Source organism: Lindgomyces ingoldianus, assembly GCF_010093535.1.
Source record: "Lindgomyces ingoldianus strain ATCC 200398 unplaced genomic scaffold BDR25scaffold_7, whole genome shotgun sequence".
Taxonomy (NCBI): Eukaryota; Fungi; Ascomycota; class Dothideomycetes; order Pleosporales; family Lindgomycetaceae; genus Lindgomyces; species Lindgomyces ingoldianus.
Window position 1 is genome coordinate 1,253,775 of NW_022985168.1, and position 15,260 is coordinate 1,269,034.

Below are 15,260 nucleotides of genomic sequence, written 5' to 3' on the forward strand. Positions count from 1 at the left end.
GAAAACGGCCATCATGATCAAGATCTTTGGCTACAACCAATTCCCAAATCCTCAGCAAAAAGCTATTTCTAAAGCTATTGCTTGCATCCTTTTCCGATTGAGCAAGTCCATACAAAGTTCCATCCAAATTTTGAACGGCATGCCTTATCACGTTTTGCAGTATCCCCCGATATTTGATATACTCTAACAATTGCCCCCCCCTGGAACACTATTGGCCGCAGAGGGACCAGCAACGATAATACTTGGCTGTCTGCATATTCAAAGCTAGAGAGTATTTCTTCAAACCGAATATCCAGAGGTCTGATTCCCATAGCCATTGCCGATACTATGATATTTTCGGATACCTGATCTACACTCACGTCACCCTTTCTTTGAGATCATCTCGATGCGGGATCAGGGGCTCTTAATAATCGACTCTCTACATGATATGGTTCAACCGGGCAAATGTCTCGAGCAAAGTTGCCGAATAGAGACACTGAACTTTTAATCTGATGGTATTGCTCTCAATGCTGAACGCTCCCTCACTCCCTCGCTCCCTGCAATCACTCTCACAACGCAAAGCAAAGAGCATATAGTGCGTAATAACCCTGATAATTCAATCTCCTCAAACCACCTCTTGCAAGACAGGACCAAAATGCTCTCTAGGTCATGAAATAGATGTCATTCAGCTTTCAAAATCGAACTCCTGACTGTCGTAAAACTTTATAACTGCAAGCAATGCCCCCTCCACCCAGTCAACCCTTTCATCTCTTCATCAAAGAAAACAATATTCCTAAAATCCCATTTCTATATTCTACCCCACTCTCAAGATATGTTCCCCAGTACCTCTACCGAATCGAACAGAAACGCTACACCTTTATCTACTGTGTATTCAAAACTACCTCGGATACTTGTCTTTCCCTAAATCCTCACTATTCTCAGACTATCCCCTCCAATATTCGCCATCACCTGATCGCTCATCCCGCAAATCTCCGCAACCCTTGAATCAAATCGCATCGAAGCAGCATCCCTCAGCATCTCATATGCTTATCCTTCCCGAACACTCGCCGTTCCCGAGCTCCCGCCCCTAAGCCGAAAGTCGAACAGCCCGACCAAATCGCCAAAAACGCATTAGCTCTCCGTAAATACTATACGAGCTGATAGTGCTAGGCTAATAAATCGACAGCCGATTACCTCCACATGAATCCTCGAGATTCTCCCACAATCGGACCAACAACCTGCTTTCTGGCTATCGGCCAGGCATTTTGATATCACAAGAAAATGACTCGAAAACCTAGGCTCAGCAACTTTTGCCATCGTAGTTCGATATCACCTAGCCCTCTCACCTATTCATATAATGTCAAGCGTGGAATATCAAGACCCAAATTTGTTGAAATGCATGTCAAGACATTAGAAACACGAGAGGAATCGGGTTTTGACGGGCTGGAAAACCACTGTCAATTCTTTCACCTATCAAATACAAAGGAAATCTATTTGTCAGCCATGTGGAGAAGTTGGTATGCATTGCGTCGAGACGCCGGAGGGTTGCTTTGATGCAGATACTCCTAGAGAAAAGGCCCGGCCCCACGAAATCCGCTATCCATTTTTGCATTGCGAACACATTGCTTTGATGTAAATGCCCGTCAGATGAAAAGCCCAGAGCAGTGAAGTAGGCCATCCATTGAAGTCTTGAGATCCGAAAACAACAAAGAAAACAGAGAGAACAGAGAACATAGAGGACAGAGGAAACCATGTTGCCAGCCACACCACTCATCCGAATCCTAAAAAGTCCTGTGAAGTGGGGCAAAGATCCATATACCAGACATGTCTGCACATAGTTGTACAGATCGACCTGAATCCGAGAGAAAGAAAGCTCCGTTGCTATGCAGGCGCAAGATCCGTATGTGATCCATCATTATGCAATCGGAATGAAAGTAGGAAAAAACAGATTTTCATGGATCAGAAGAAAAAACCCTTTGCAAGGGGTCGAAAGAAAGTCCATGGATGGGGAAGCAGATCGCAAATGGTTGTACAATGTGTCATGGAGTACATGTACGAACGCGAAAGTGGAATGTGTTGATCCACGTGGAATATGTGCGAAACTGATGTTAGTGTCGAATGAATCGTCTGCTAGAAGCCGTTGAAATTGCCACTCGGGCCAGCACCGAATCCAGGCACGACCGATCCATAAGGCTGACCTGCGAACGTTCCTGCGTACATATCGGGCTGGTTTGCCATGATCGTTGGAGGAGCAATCACACCGGGATTGACAGTTGCCATAGCAAGGCCATGCTGGACAATAGGATACTCCCGGAAGAACGTGTTGAGGAAAGTATGGGGGATCGCGTGGAATGCCACCGAGATTCCGACGCGTTGACGGTGCCATGCTTCAACCATACGCTGAATAGGCTCTGGAATCATGTTCATGTTGACGGCAGAGGAAACACCAGACTGTACAATATCGCGTGGGGTGCCACGGTCGTATTGGCTGAGCCGGTTGCGGTGGTCAGCATTAGCCCCCGTGTGGTGCGGTGGGTACAGCCCGACTGCCCTTGCACTGTCGCGAGATCGCTGGAGTTTGGCTGCATTATCAGGTCCAGGGAACGGCACCTCCGTACCAACCATAGTGAAGTCGCCCGCCGCCAACGCGTCGAGCCACGTGCTGAATAGGTGTGGCTGGCAGAAATGAGGCTCTGTCATGACGGAAGAGTTACGAAACTTTTGCACTAATGCGTCCCGGCCCTGGATAGTCGCATACGAAATCTCTGCTGCTTTGCTAGTGCCATGGCCTAGCCACGGGCGCCCAGCAACATTGTTGACGAGAGCTACGACGCCTTCAACACAGTTGAAGTTGATGAACGCATAGCCAACATTGGATCCTGACTCGAAGTCAATTCGGAGGTAGACGAAGTCGTAGATACCAAAACAATGCTCATCAAGGATCGACTTGAGTGTTACCTAGAGAGATGTCAGTCGTAGTCGATTGAAACTTCCGACGATGTCAACCTACATGATCCAACTTGTTGGGGATGTTCCTCAACATAATCGTCGTTCGAACATCGCTTCCGTTACCAATGCGCTCGAGGTGAACCCGGTTGTTCTGATCACTAGGATGACGCATCTGGTTGGCGTACGTGCTGCTCATCGGAACCCGAGTAAGCTGGGCCGGAGATGCGCGGGATGGGTGGGATGGGTGTGAAGCTGGCCACAGATGAGGAAAGACTGGAATCCATTGATACATTCCGTTCACAACGCCTGTAACTGGGAACTGCTTGAGGAAGTTTACATTGTTCTGGGTGACCTCAGCAATCGCCTGCTTCATACATTGAACACAACGCGTCGCGGCGTCGACAGAGACGAACTCAACGCGGAAGGTGAAGACTGAGTGGTCGGCTGCAGGGTACATACGGAGGCATTCCACTGCACGAACCGTAGGGAAGTTGAATCCACACACACGGGCGGCAATAGTGACGAGGTGCGGAGCATCCTCTGTTGTGACAGTATACCCTTGATATGGGTACACGGCGAGGTTAAACAGGACTTGGCCTTCACACGGATTCGCGGTGCCAGCGTCCAGGAACTTAGCCATGGCCCACTGATGCTGGTTGGTGAAGTGCACCTGGAAGCCTAGGTTGTTGAGATAGTCCTTTGCTTCAACTGCGTCCTCAACACTGTCGAATCGCAAGCGGATCGAGTCTTTGCACTTGAGTGGCACGCCACGGTAGACCGCGGTACCTGGGGCCTGATAAGGGTCATTATGTTGACGCCAGTATGTGCGGACAAGGAGTTGACTTACTGCTTTCATGACATCCTCTAGATAGAAAAGGCCTTGAGCGGGCGGAAGGTCATTATCAAACGCCACGATCTTCAGGTATCTGGACATGTAGCCATGGGTGCCAACATTGAGGTCTGTGAGGAAGGTTGGGCGACGAAGACGGATATTGACCGCTTGCTGGGCTGGCTGCTGAACGGGGAGCTTTCCGGCAGCCTTAGAAGAACTCGCTCCGTTATTAACGTTGCGAGTGATAGCGGGGGAGTACACCGTAGGAGCAGTGGCTGGCGAACCCTTGCTAGAGGCTCGGCCACCATTAGAAGAGTGCTGCGAGTAGGACATAATGAACGATGATGTAGGAGAGTAAAGAGCGAAGAAGATGTCTTGTTCAACGATGATGAGGCCAACGATGATGAGACCAACGATGATGGCCGAGGCTCAAGAGAACCAAGTCGTTCTGCAAGAGTTGGATGGTTGGATGGTTGAAGAAGGAAGGAAGGAAGCAGACGATGGCGGGGAGAGGGCCTTCTTAAATACTTGGTACTGGGGAGCAAGGGCCAGCAGTCCTCTGGCATGAGAGGCATCAAAACTTCTCTCATCCGTGGCCCGACTAGTGGTGGAGTCATCACCGCTCTCATCGAAGGTTCCCGATTCGGCCGCTGCGTTGGGAATCTGCGAGCCCGGCGAGGAAGGCGCGAGTATCGTGGCTTTAGTTACCTCGCCGTATCTCGACAACGCCTGGGCGCATCATTGTGAAACTTTCATGAGGTGATTGCCCTCACCGAGCTCTACCTCCTCATACCAACTTATGCTGGCGTCGGCGCTGTAGCCCGTGGTGCATCTCGCCTGCAAGTGCGACTGGAGAACTCCCTTCTCTCTGATGCAACACCAAGCCCACTCTCACGAACGGGTGGGTCCACGCTCTTCTAGCGTGGAAAGGAGCCACCCTCTTCTATCCAGCCAATGGGAAGGCTGGATGACTGCAATAGCAGTAGGATTCTAAATTCCTTGCGGAACAGGGCACGAACGATGAAGACGAAGAACATCGTGTGGCTGGGGAGAGTGGTGAGTGCCATGCCTATATCCCACTTCAAGAGTCTCCCCTCTTCTAGAGGCACTAGAGAAGTGCCCACGAGGCCTCATGGGCCGGCAAGTGACATAGATTGACGAGGGAAATAGGCAGAGTAATCCTCGGTGTCTTTCTAGTAATTGCAATTGTCTACACCGTAAATAGGGGCTTTAATACTGTTGCGGAAGGCTGGAGGGTATCGAATAGCGGGCTAGCTGTGCACCGGAAATGACCCCATCCAGCTTCAATTCCGCACAGTACTCTCCATCTGAGGGTGTTTTCGGATGCATCACTTGGAGGAAAGTGAGAAAAGATGCTTTTTTTTTTTAAGTATTTGACAACTCTGACCGCAATAGGGTATTAATTGAGGGCATCTTAGGGGTGCACGAAAGACCACTCATGGTGTTGAGCACTCGAGCCGCGACCTCTGCGACGACTTCCTCTCCAAACTTCCAAGATCTGCAAGGACACCCGGAAGCAACTTGACAAGAATTGCTCAGAGGCACGCCAAATCCCCAGGCGTGAATTTTCACTATGATATCCTGCACCTTTCCCCTCAATGCTACAGGATTTATTAAGGTTTTTTTTTTTTTTTTTTTTTTTTTTTAGCTAGAACACAGTTTTAAATGTGGAGCACCACTCCTAATTAAAAAACCCCAAGCTCGAAGAAATTCTGCCGCTCTTGATGCCTTGTTTTTCTATCATCATTGTAAGAATGGAATGCTTCTTCTCTCCACTTCTTGGAGGAAAGCTGGATCAAGTTGAAATATTCATTCCCAAGACTACGATTACTGCACTTGTCCCTTAAATATCGTGCCAAAACGTCACTCTCACCGTGTCATTCAAACCCCTTTCTAATCTCATATTCACCACGCCGGATAGTTCCCAATTTCAGATTCCCATGAGCAAGAATTCAGCACCAGATCTTATGTAATCAAAGGGGTGCCTAAGATCCCTGCACCAGCCAGAACGCACCCTCAGACATTTGTCCCAGCCACCCCCACACTCCGGCAAACATCCTTGGTTATCATGTGCTGCACTTCCCATTTCTTTCATCCCTCCACCAATTGTATGGTATAATCTTCAAGCACTTGACAGTTCGTTGCTGTCGTCTACGCATATAACTTAAGACGGAGCATGTTATGGCAGGATTAACTAGGTAAAGATTCGATATGTATATTCTTCTTTTCAGCTGAATTGACTCTTAGACAATCCGGCGAATTTCCTGTACCTTCCGTTCTATCCTTATTATCCCCCGAAAAGCTTCTCGGCTCCCAAAGAACTGTGCTAGATGTATATTACAAAGTGGCATGTGGCCGTCCCCAAAGAACCACGACCTCCACTACCATCTCGCTTATATCCGTCTGGACTCTATCCTATTGCAACTTAAACATTTTGCGGCCCTCTTCAGAGGAAGTTTATATCGTTTCGTCCGATAACTTCCCAGATATGGGTATTCTTTTGTTATCTAACAAGATCGAACTAACTATACCAGCAGCGCTACAGCGGGAATCAGGATCTCCATACTATGCGCCTGTAGGCTATAGTATCCATTTTAGGACTGTGAAAATGAGCTGTAGGTGTGTCATCGGGGGTCGAGCGCATTACGGTCGGTGAGGTATTTGACGCTTCGGCGAGAACCGAGGAGGGAACGATTGGGGGTGCCGGTTGTGACTGTAAGTAAAGAGAAAGGAATTTGAATCGCGTGGTAATCCTGTCGCGCAGTTATTGCTTCGCTGTAGTCGGTTGGAAATCGTGGTTCAGAGGCTATCAGCGAAGCCCAGGTTGCGGTCGATGGTGAGTTACTTAAGTGATAGTAAACGAACTTTGGAGTGCTAGAAGTTCTAATACCCAGCTCCAAACAGAGGTCTTCAGCGCCTCGTACGCCACCTGCGACTTTCTTTCCGCCGGTTAATGGGCCTGAAGCTGAGCTGCCGCTTTCGTTGTTCGCCGAAGTTCCTAAGAGTGCGCTTGGCTGGCAGTGTCCTCTTGCTCTGTCTCACTTGATTACAAAGACCCGAAACCGCAGGCTATAGAGTCAAAATAGGGACTGGTTGCTTCGAACTCGTCTGCAATATTCTGTTAGGTCTGTTATTTGGTCTGGTAGCCTTCTTGCAAGCATGAACGGAGAGTCATGCTTTAACTCCGACGAAGCTAAGCCACGTCCTTTCTTCACACTGACCTTTGCCCTTTGCAGCGTTGCCCACAGAACAACAATAAGCTCCCCTCAAATTTTCTCCCCAACTACCCCACTTTTTTTCCATTCATGCACTTTCCTACCCGCACTTGCCTCAATCTACCTTATTCGCCCCACATCTCTTCCTCCTCTTTCCTCCTTGGCCGACTACTTCACAAGCACGATACATTTCCCATCCTCCTAGCACCTGCTGAACGTTCCAGCCACCAGAGCCCACCCCCACCAACGAGAAACGTGGGGCTTTTTGTGTATGCATTTCATACTGATAACAGGCAGTGCTCCTAATCACCCTCTTCAATAGCTGCACATACGACGGCATCCCTCCAGTTTGGGACACACCCAGGCCCTAAAATTTCCAGCGCCCGAGGCCGGCCTGCTGAAATCTCTGCGTATGGGTCTGTAAGTAGCTCCTACACGCTATTAGTGAAAAGTACCGTCTCTGCCATTGGATCATGGACTGCCAGCCTACTACTATAATCGCGGCACTAGATCATCAGGAGGATACAACTGGCCCTTTTCAAGGACTTCTTTATGGAGCCCGGACACGATGTCCGGGGTCACAGGTCCATTAAGCCCATGATTCCACCACCCTCGCGACGGGTTCATAGAGTAAGCACAGTTGTGCTTGCCTAGTTCCTTTGCCGGCCCTTTTTGTAGTTACGAGAGACTTGGTCTTACCTAGCGTGCCAATTGCTTACATTCAGGAAGCAGTGCTCTCACCTGTGGGTCCAGTAGAGCTAAGTGATTACTGACACACAAGACTTCCTGTCGTGAAGGTTAGTGTGAAGGATAACTTTAGCGCAGGACATGAGACCCCATCACACAAGATCTGTGCTTTTCTCCACTCAAGACAGCAGCAATTTAAATCCTGCAACTCTCCTGCCTAATATAGGAAAGGGAATTCTTGCCATTCAGCGACATCTACCGCTAAACACGAGCAGACTGACTTTACGCATAGGGATAATTATCCTATACTCTCATTCCCCTCTCCATTATGCTGCTCTATCTAATATTAGGCCATTCTACATAATCTGCGATAGTCGCGCGCATGAATGGGGGAGAATGGGTTGGAGTCATGGACATACTCAGTGGTCTAGTCAGGCCAAGGCCAAGGCCAAGGAAGTCGTGGCACGTCTTTTAAGTTACCCACTAGCGGCGCGGAAATCGAGGTCATCAGAGTATGTTCTAGGGTGAATTAGTCCATAACCCTCGTTGTACCAGGAAAGGCTAAGTATGTTTCTTTTATCACCTCCGAGAGGAGTTCCCTAAACTCCACCGAATACATCTTCTTCCTTCGATGCTTAGGCCTTGAAGACTAACCTGACGGAATATGCGGCGCATACGTATTCGAACTAGTCACGAGCGACGCCAGGAGCTCTTACGCAATCTCGAGATCTCAAGCTAACCTTCAGTACTAACGTTCCTCGCAATTCATAATCCACAAGCTGTTCCCTTCGCACAAATCTTCTTTCAAAGATCTCATATTCAGCTCTCACAACCGAAGTCTGCAACTCCCTGACACCTTTACCGCCATCTACCTCCTGCTCCATTGACCAGAGCTCGACCAGCTCATGTATCTCTTGGGCGGGACTTCATCCAAACGAAGGACTGGACCTCGATACTTTGGTGCTTAGATCTTGATCAGATCTTGAAAGGGAGCCTGCTTGCCCCATACCAGCGCTTCTAAGGGGTGAGGATGATATCGACCTGAGGGGAACCATTCGTCTTGCCTCACGTTGGCTTGGCGAAAGTTGAGCTACGTACATACCAATATATAAAGATAGTCCTGAGCGAACGAGCGAAGAGGAGAGAACTGGAACCTTGTCGCAGTTCTTAAGCCTGGAATATCTGGCATCAACATCTGACAGTCCCTTCCCCAGCTCTAATGCGAACACTTCTGATCATACCCTCGCACGTCAGAGCTCATATGCAAAGCCCAACGACTATCGACTTCTTCAAACCGTTTCCCCAACGTGGGGCTAGGAACTCAGAGGGTAACAGGCGCTAGTCATTAAGGGGGCCTAGTGTCCAGACTCGCCAGATCAGAGTGCAATGAATTGAAAGATCCTTGAGCAACTAACAGCGCTGACATTTTCCTCGTCAGCATCTTATCACGTGTTCACTTCTCATCTCTTATCACACTTTCAGGAAATGTCAAGCCGATGGGCAAGTTTCCGTCCCCCAAGCACCATAAACAACGCATGGTTTCTGTAAAGCCCCTGGTATCAGCCATGGATAAAGACTCATTTTCCGCACCAAATCCTTCCTTTTCCCTTTCATTCGCATCCAGGTAACGGGGTAGATTAATCTCAAGGCAAGATCCCTTCGTAACAACTCGCCAGGCATGCAACCCAAGGCGAGAAGACAGATAAGCCCATGTGTGCCGCGGAGGGAGATTCGCTATCTGGATTATCTCGGGTTAGGCAATTTACCTGGGCAGTTTCCTTAGGCAGATATCATGCCTAATGCAGGCGGGCTGCTCGCCTGGAATTTTCCTAACCATTACGTGCGTGCCGGGTGAAGCAGGCCACGTCACATGAGGGCGTCAAATCCTTTAGCCTTTGGATTTTCCCTCCCCTTCAAACATCCACCGGTCATGCTCTAGACTCTGTACCTTCTTCTCCAGACTGGACTCTAGCGCAGCTTTGATCTCGCTCATGATTGCTGTTGGCATTAGTCTTGTTAGCCTGGGCGTACGGCACGGAACAGCGTACTGGCGGTGTCCCAATGCTCGTTCCTCTTCCCGTACAGGGAAATCATCTGGTTCTCCTGTTCTAGCATTCGATGTCAGCGCGTTCCAGCCGATGGCGCACAGGCAGAACTACCAGTCTCCTCATCCAGCTCAGCTGCGACTCCAAGATTCGGCTTCAAGTTGGTGGACGGCGCTGCCATGTTATAGTTTCCAGATCCATCACGCTCGACCAAGTCGTCATTCCTCTCCGCTTCTTCAGCGGGTATATGCAATGCGGATGTGGAGATGGCGGTGCTCAAGGGATGGGTGAGCGGGCGGCGAGAGGGCGCGTGGAAGAGGTGGTGGTGGCGGCGGGCAGGGGGGTTGGGGTTGCGGGTGGGTCGACGGAGGTCCATGGCAATTGAAGCGTGACTCGTAGGGGGGGTTGGTGGGCTGCAAGCGCGTTTATACAGTGGGTGAAGGTTGGTGTTTTGGTTCAAATGGCAGGGAGCTTTGACCAATTCCCATGGCGACACGGCGGGGTGCAGTCTCGCCTACCAGCTGGTGGGGTAGTCCTACACCTAGATAGCTCTATGCCTAGGTAGCTCCACGCCTAGGCAGCTTCAACCGCCTACTCTTCCCTCTACCTGCCACCATGGCGTATACAACGCCCGAGGCAACACGGTCTTCGGCGCCGTTCAACCGCCCCTCAACGACGCTACCTCAACTGCGCTTCCCCATCCAGCCCCTGCAACGCTTCCAGGGCGCCTCGGCCAGCATAAAGCGCCCGAGGGAGATTGCCCATTTCTCGTACAACGAAGATCATGAGTATAGGGAAGATGAATCCAGCATCCAGTATTATTGTGAGCCTTGCATTGGCGCAAACCTCTGTGATGGCTTTGATACCTTCAACCGCTACGAGGAGAAGGAGGACCCGCACTTGGACAGTCTGTTAAAGACTCTAGCAAGCAAGGAGAAAAGAGAGGGTGTGAAAGTGGATGCTGATTTTGTCACCTGGCGAGGCATGATGACCAGGATTATGACAGCACCCTTTGACATGTTCGCCTCCTTCGAAATGTTCGCAACTCTCCACCAGGGCACCATCTATATCGAGGAAGACTTCCAGGCCAAAGCTGCCGAAATTGCATCCGATAGTCGCAATCCGCCCAACAACAGGAGAAACTATCCCCGGTACTACAATCAGAATCCCTCACGTGAGATGATGACCTACTGGGGGTACAAGTTCGAAACTCTCTCCCTCACACCCGATACGCCGGCCAGCACCTCGCGCGAGTTCCTGGAGAACCGCCAGAACACGGTCGTGTCTAACCACGCCCAACACTGTTCCATCGTACGGACTGCATTCGGTTCCAATACAGTCATCCTCGGTGGTGAAGTCGACGGCCTTTGGGAACCCAAGCCCGATCCATCCAAGAACCCCGATGCTCCAATTCCCTGGATCGAACTCAAAACCACCGAACTCGCAGATCCAATGACTGACCGCGACATCCTGAAATACGAACGCAAACTCCTCAAGTTTTGGGCCCAATCCTTCCTGCTCGGCGTCGCCAAAGTCATCGTTGGATTCCGCAGCGCGCAGGGCATTCTCAGATCCGTCGAGATGTACGAAACAAACCAGATCCCAGGGATGGTAAGGAGAGGCACCAGATGCTGGGATGGGAACACATGCATCAACTTCACGACCGCTTTTCTAGGGAAGCTGAAGGAAATAGTTACGGAGGAGGGAGTGTACAGGATTTCGTTGAGGAAGAAGGCCGGGGTGATCGAGGTGTGGAAGGAGAAGGAGGAGGGCACAGGAGGGATCTTGAGTAAGGAATTCTTGAATTGGAGGGCGCGGAAGGATGGCGATGAAAAGGGAAACCTGGAAGAACCCGAGTAGAGATGTTTCTATGCATGCAATGATGATTCTTGGTGATCCCAATGACGATATTTTGCTATCCTTTGGATGGACACAAAATATACCCTAACTTCCCTTTGTCCTCGATGACGGGTATCCTATAAGTGTACATATCGCCACGGCATGGCCAGGAACCATGAAGCAAAGGTCAAAGTCGTATGGTAGATAGCGTGAAATCTCTCCTCTGGCGGTCGTGTTTACTCGAGAACTACGCTTTCCGAATCCGAGATCGTGGAGGGTCTGGGGGTTCGTAATTCTAAAAAGGTATGGTATTGTCTTACCGTATACTACAAGGCAATATCAAAGCGCGGCCTTTGAAGAAGACATTGTTTGGATGTAGGAGTGGATGTATGTACGTTTAGGCCTGTGACCCAGAATAGGAACCTTAAAAACTAGTAGGATTGAGTAACGCAGGAGTGAGGGGAGCCAGCGGCAGTTATGACCATTCCTCTACCAACGCCAATTCAGAAAGGGGCCGTGAAAGAAAGCGGGATGTAACCTGAGATCACCTTATAGGTTCGGGAGTGTAGAGTCACTCCTTCCCAGGTTAGGACCAGCCGGAGAGTTAAATTTACCGTGGCAAGAGCATACATGATGAAAAATATAAGTGATAAAAATGTGGAGCGGTTATAAAGGACAAGAGATACGGAAGAAATGTTACGATTAATCCCGAGCTAGTAAGCACCTACCACAACTCCAATGTGAACAGGGAACTCCCTTAAGAGAAGCTTCTTCCACTCTGCTCATGCAAAATGGTATCATGCGGACCCAATACCAGCAACGCCGAGTCCATTCTACATCAATGAAGACCCAGGAGTTGATCGCCTACCTAATACCAAACCTCGATCCCAGAGTTGCGAACCTTTCTGCAGGCTTCGCCGGGCTTTGAGCAGCTACAGCGGTTCCCTCTGCCACCTTGGTGGTTAAGATCGCGCCCTTGATCTGGTCGACTTTTCCATATTTGCGGTTCCTCTGCGCTACGTCGAAGAATTCGTCTGAGTTATCGCTGCCCATAAGGGTGACTGTCTGCATTAGTTCATCCAAATTCTCCATCAAGATTGGATTGTTAAGGCTTTCGACGAATGAGGAGAGGAAAGCGGCATCAGTGGCTAGCGTTTGCACGGCACCTGGTGTTATACGCTTGACTGAATCGTCTAGAGGAAGTTGTAGAATGGCGGTCGACGCATGGCTGAGTGCATCAAAGTAGATAAACTCCTTAATATCGGTAGGCAGAGCAAGAAGGACCGAGTTCATGATGTTGGAAAGATATCGAGTAAGTTCTTGCATGTAGTTGCTTGGCTCTTTGTTGGGCTTCGTAGCCATCCTAAATGTTCCGGATGAGTACTAAAAGACGTTGAATGGATGGGGACAAGACAGCGTACCAATCGTATTCCGCCGTCTCGATGAGGTCATCAATCTTAGAGTTCACCAATTCGAAGATGCGATCTGACGCCGTCTTCTTCGCAGCCTTGAACTGCTCAGTCGCCTCCAAGATAACGGGTCCCGTGGCGGAAGTCGAGGATCGGGCTTGGAAAAGCAGATCTTGCAACTCAGAACAGGCAGTCTCAAAATGCTCCAGATTTGTTAAAATCTGGACAATCTGGCCAGGGTATTGCGAACTAAGACGGTCTACAAGCGATTGACAGACCTTTTCGCAAAGTAGCTCGTCGAGAGACTGTTTCAGAGCTCCTTAGTACACATACGTCGAATTGGCTTTCGTAAATGATGCTGCTTACGGTTCTAAGTGTCTCGTCGATTACAGTTGATCGTTGGAAGTAATCATCGGAGAACAAGTATATCTGGTTCAGAAAATTCCTAATATCAATGCAGCAGAGAGGATACATTTGTGAGAATGGCAGGATGCAAGGAAACCTTGGCGAGGGGTCAGTAACCGCCCTTGTATGTGCTCAATATCAAGGAAACATACGTGAGTTGCTCGCGCTCCTTGTCTGGGGTGTACCAACTGACGGACACAACTTTATCGTATTCTTCGATGCTGTTGATTGGCATGGGCATGTAATCATCAGTCGTGACAATTTCCTGGAAGTCGTCGCTGAAACGCAGCTTAAGGAGCTCAGCATACTTCTCGAACAGTGTGAGGAGCAAATTATTCATGGTTGAGACGGAATAGCCCGATTTCTAGCGTCTCAGTTAAAATGCTAGCGTCCTTATGAAGGTCGACAACTCACCTCCATTGTTAGCATAAAGAGGGCGATCCTGCCTTTGATCTTTAGAAGAAGCTCATCATTCTCAACAGTGGGGAGGGAATTGGTGATAAGAGTAATGGCGCTCTGACACATCGAGTCCCAAAGCTCATCTACCTTAAACCAGTGTCAGGCTAAACGTCTTGAAGGGATACTACCAAGCGATGGTGGACTCACATCTACCAGCTGCCTGAAATTGTCTGTCTTCGCCATGGTAGCCTTCTCAATAATTGCAAAGCCGGCAATGCTTTCTAATAAGCTACTTAAATCTCCGCAATTTTCGTCTAGGAGATTTAGTGAAGGGGGGATAAGCAGATCTTTCTGTCTCCGCCGGGTAGAGGCATATTCTGTTCTGAAATAATCGCTTTTGCCTAGAGTTTCATGGATATGCATGGCTTCAAAAAGTGGCGTAAACTCGATGTTGATATCTGCTTCGTCATTGCTCAAGATATCGAACTCGTCGGTTTCGTCGGCCACTAGTTCCATGGGGGAATTGAGCTTGAATTTGGCAAATCGCTCGTCTGCTTCTGTCCGTGCTTGATTTCTGTTCCGCCGCACGTCGGTGTAGTAGAAAGCAAATTCGCCGAGAAATTGCGACGACTCCCGGATCCGGAAGAGCCATGTGTTCAAGTCTGCCATGACGGCTTCTCCAATCAATTTCTGGGTCGCAGGAACCGACTTTTCGATCAGTTCGGCAATCTTGTACCGACTAACTTCTTTCAAGTGAATGGTTTGCAGCTCGTCAAGTGCACGTAGCGCAGCATAGTGGTTCTTTTTGACAAGGAGATCATGCACTTGATTAGCGAGTCGAAGTACATCTAGACATGCGTTGAGAGCTTGAGTCGCTTCGTCAATATTTTGGCGGACTCCACGAGAATCCACCAAAGCCTTCTTTTGCTCCGCAAGATGCTCAATACTGCCTTGAATAGATTCGTTAAGTTCAAGAATTTGAGTGGTCATCTGAACGGTGCCTTCTCGAACTTGGAGTAATGAATTGACGGAGCTGACAAATTCCTGATGATTTGCATTGCATATTTGCTCAATCTCGTGTTCGCGCTCGACTGAGAACTGGCTGAAGGCTTGCTCAAGTTGACTGGCATAACGGCCATCTCTCATGACGGGGACTAATTGTTCAATGTAGTCAGAGTCTGAAGTTGATTGCGATATCTAATATGAATTAGGAGATATACCTAGTCCAAAACTCGCAAAGACAAACCTGCTTGATGGCCATCCATAGGTCATCTCCTGGATCAACAGCGGAAGGCATGTCGAGGAATGGTTCGGGGATTTCGCAAGCCGGGAGTGTGAACCAAGCTACTGTAAGGGCACACTATTTTGCGTGGGTATTAACAAGCTGATTCCGAGCTTCGCTTTGAAAGGCAGTTGTTGCTGATGACTAGGCAGCATCAACAATCACGGAGTTTGACGTTGCAGTCGGACTAAAGTTTTT

At 49.2% G+C, this 15,260-nt stretch overlaps 4 protein-coding genes across 4 annotated transcripts; 1 reads left to right on the forward strand and 3 right to left on the reverse strand.

The window, feature by feature from the left end:
• Positions 1-2,448: 2,448 nt before the first annotated feature.
• On the reverse strand, positions 2,449-3,079 carry BDR25DRAFT_202463 (uncharacterized protein; the record flags this gene model as incomplete). The annotated part of the gene is made up of 2 exons (XM_033684404.1): positions 2,449-2,937; positions 2,990-3,079. Coding segments are annotated over 2 exons (579 nt in total), but the record flags the coding sequence as incomplete, so codon positions are not given.
• A 6,299-nt stretch (positions 3,080-9,378) lies between these two features.
• Positions 9,379-10,104, reverse strand: BDR25DRAFT_281139 (uncharacterized protein; the record flags this gene model as incomplete). The annotated part of the gene is made up of 3 exons (XM_033687865.1): positions 9,379-9,681; positions 9,732-9,791; positions 9,843-10,104. 3 exons carry the CDS (start codon positions 10,102-10,104, stop codon positions 9,572-9,574), a joined length of 432 nt encoding a protein of 143 aa, XP_033551123.1. The 3' UTR covers positions 9,379-9,571.
• Positions 10,105-10,306: 202 nt separating this feature from the next.
• On the forward strand, positions 10,307-11,916 carry BDR25DRAFT_301699 (HLA class III protein Dom3z). The gene has a single exon (XM_033689634.1). The coding sequence runs from the start codon at positions 10,344-10,346 to the stop codon at positions 11,586-11,588; it is 1,245 nt and encodes a 414-aa protein (XP_033551124.1). The 5' UTR covers positions 10,307-10,343; the 3' UTR covers positions 11,589-11,916.
• Positions 11,917-12,251: 335 nt separating this feature from the next.
• Positions 12,252-15,221, reverse strand: BDR25DRAFT_256050 (exocyst complex subunit Sec15-like protein). The gene is made up of 7 exons (XM_033686391.1): positions 15,027-15,221; positions 13,988-14,977; positions 13,796-13,927; positions 13,534-13,745; positions 13,343-13,478; positions 12,989-13,281; positions 12,252-12,930 (listed from the first exon to the last, which is right to left on the reverse strand). The coding sequence occupies exons 1-7, from the start codon at positions 15,075-15,077 to the stop codon at positions 12,432-12,434; spliced, it is 2,313 nt and encodes a 770-aa protein (XP_033551125.1). The 5' UTR covers positions 15,078-15,221; the 3' UTR covers positions 12,252-12,431.
• Positions 15,222-15,260: the final 39 nt, after the last annotated feature.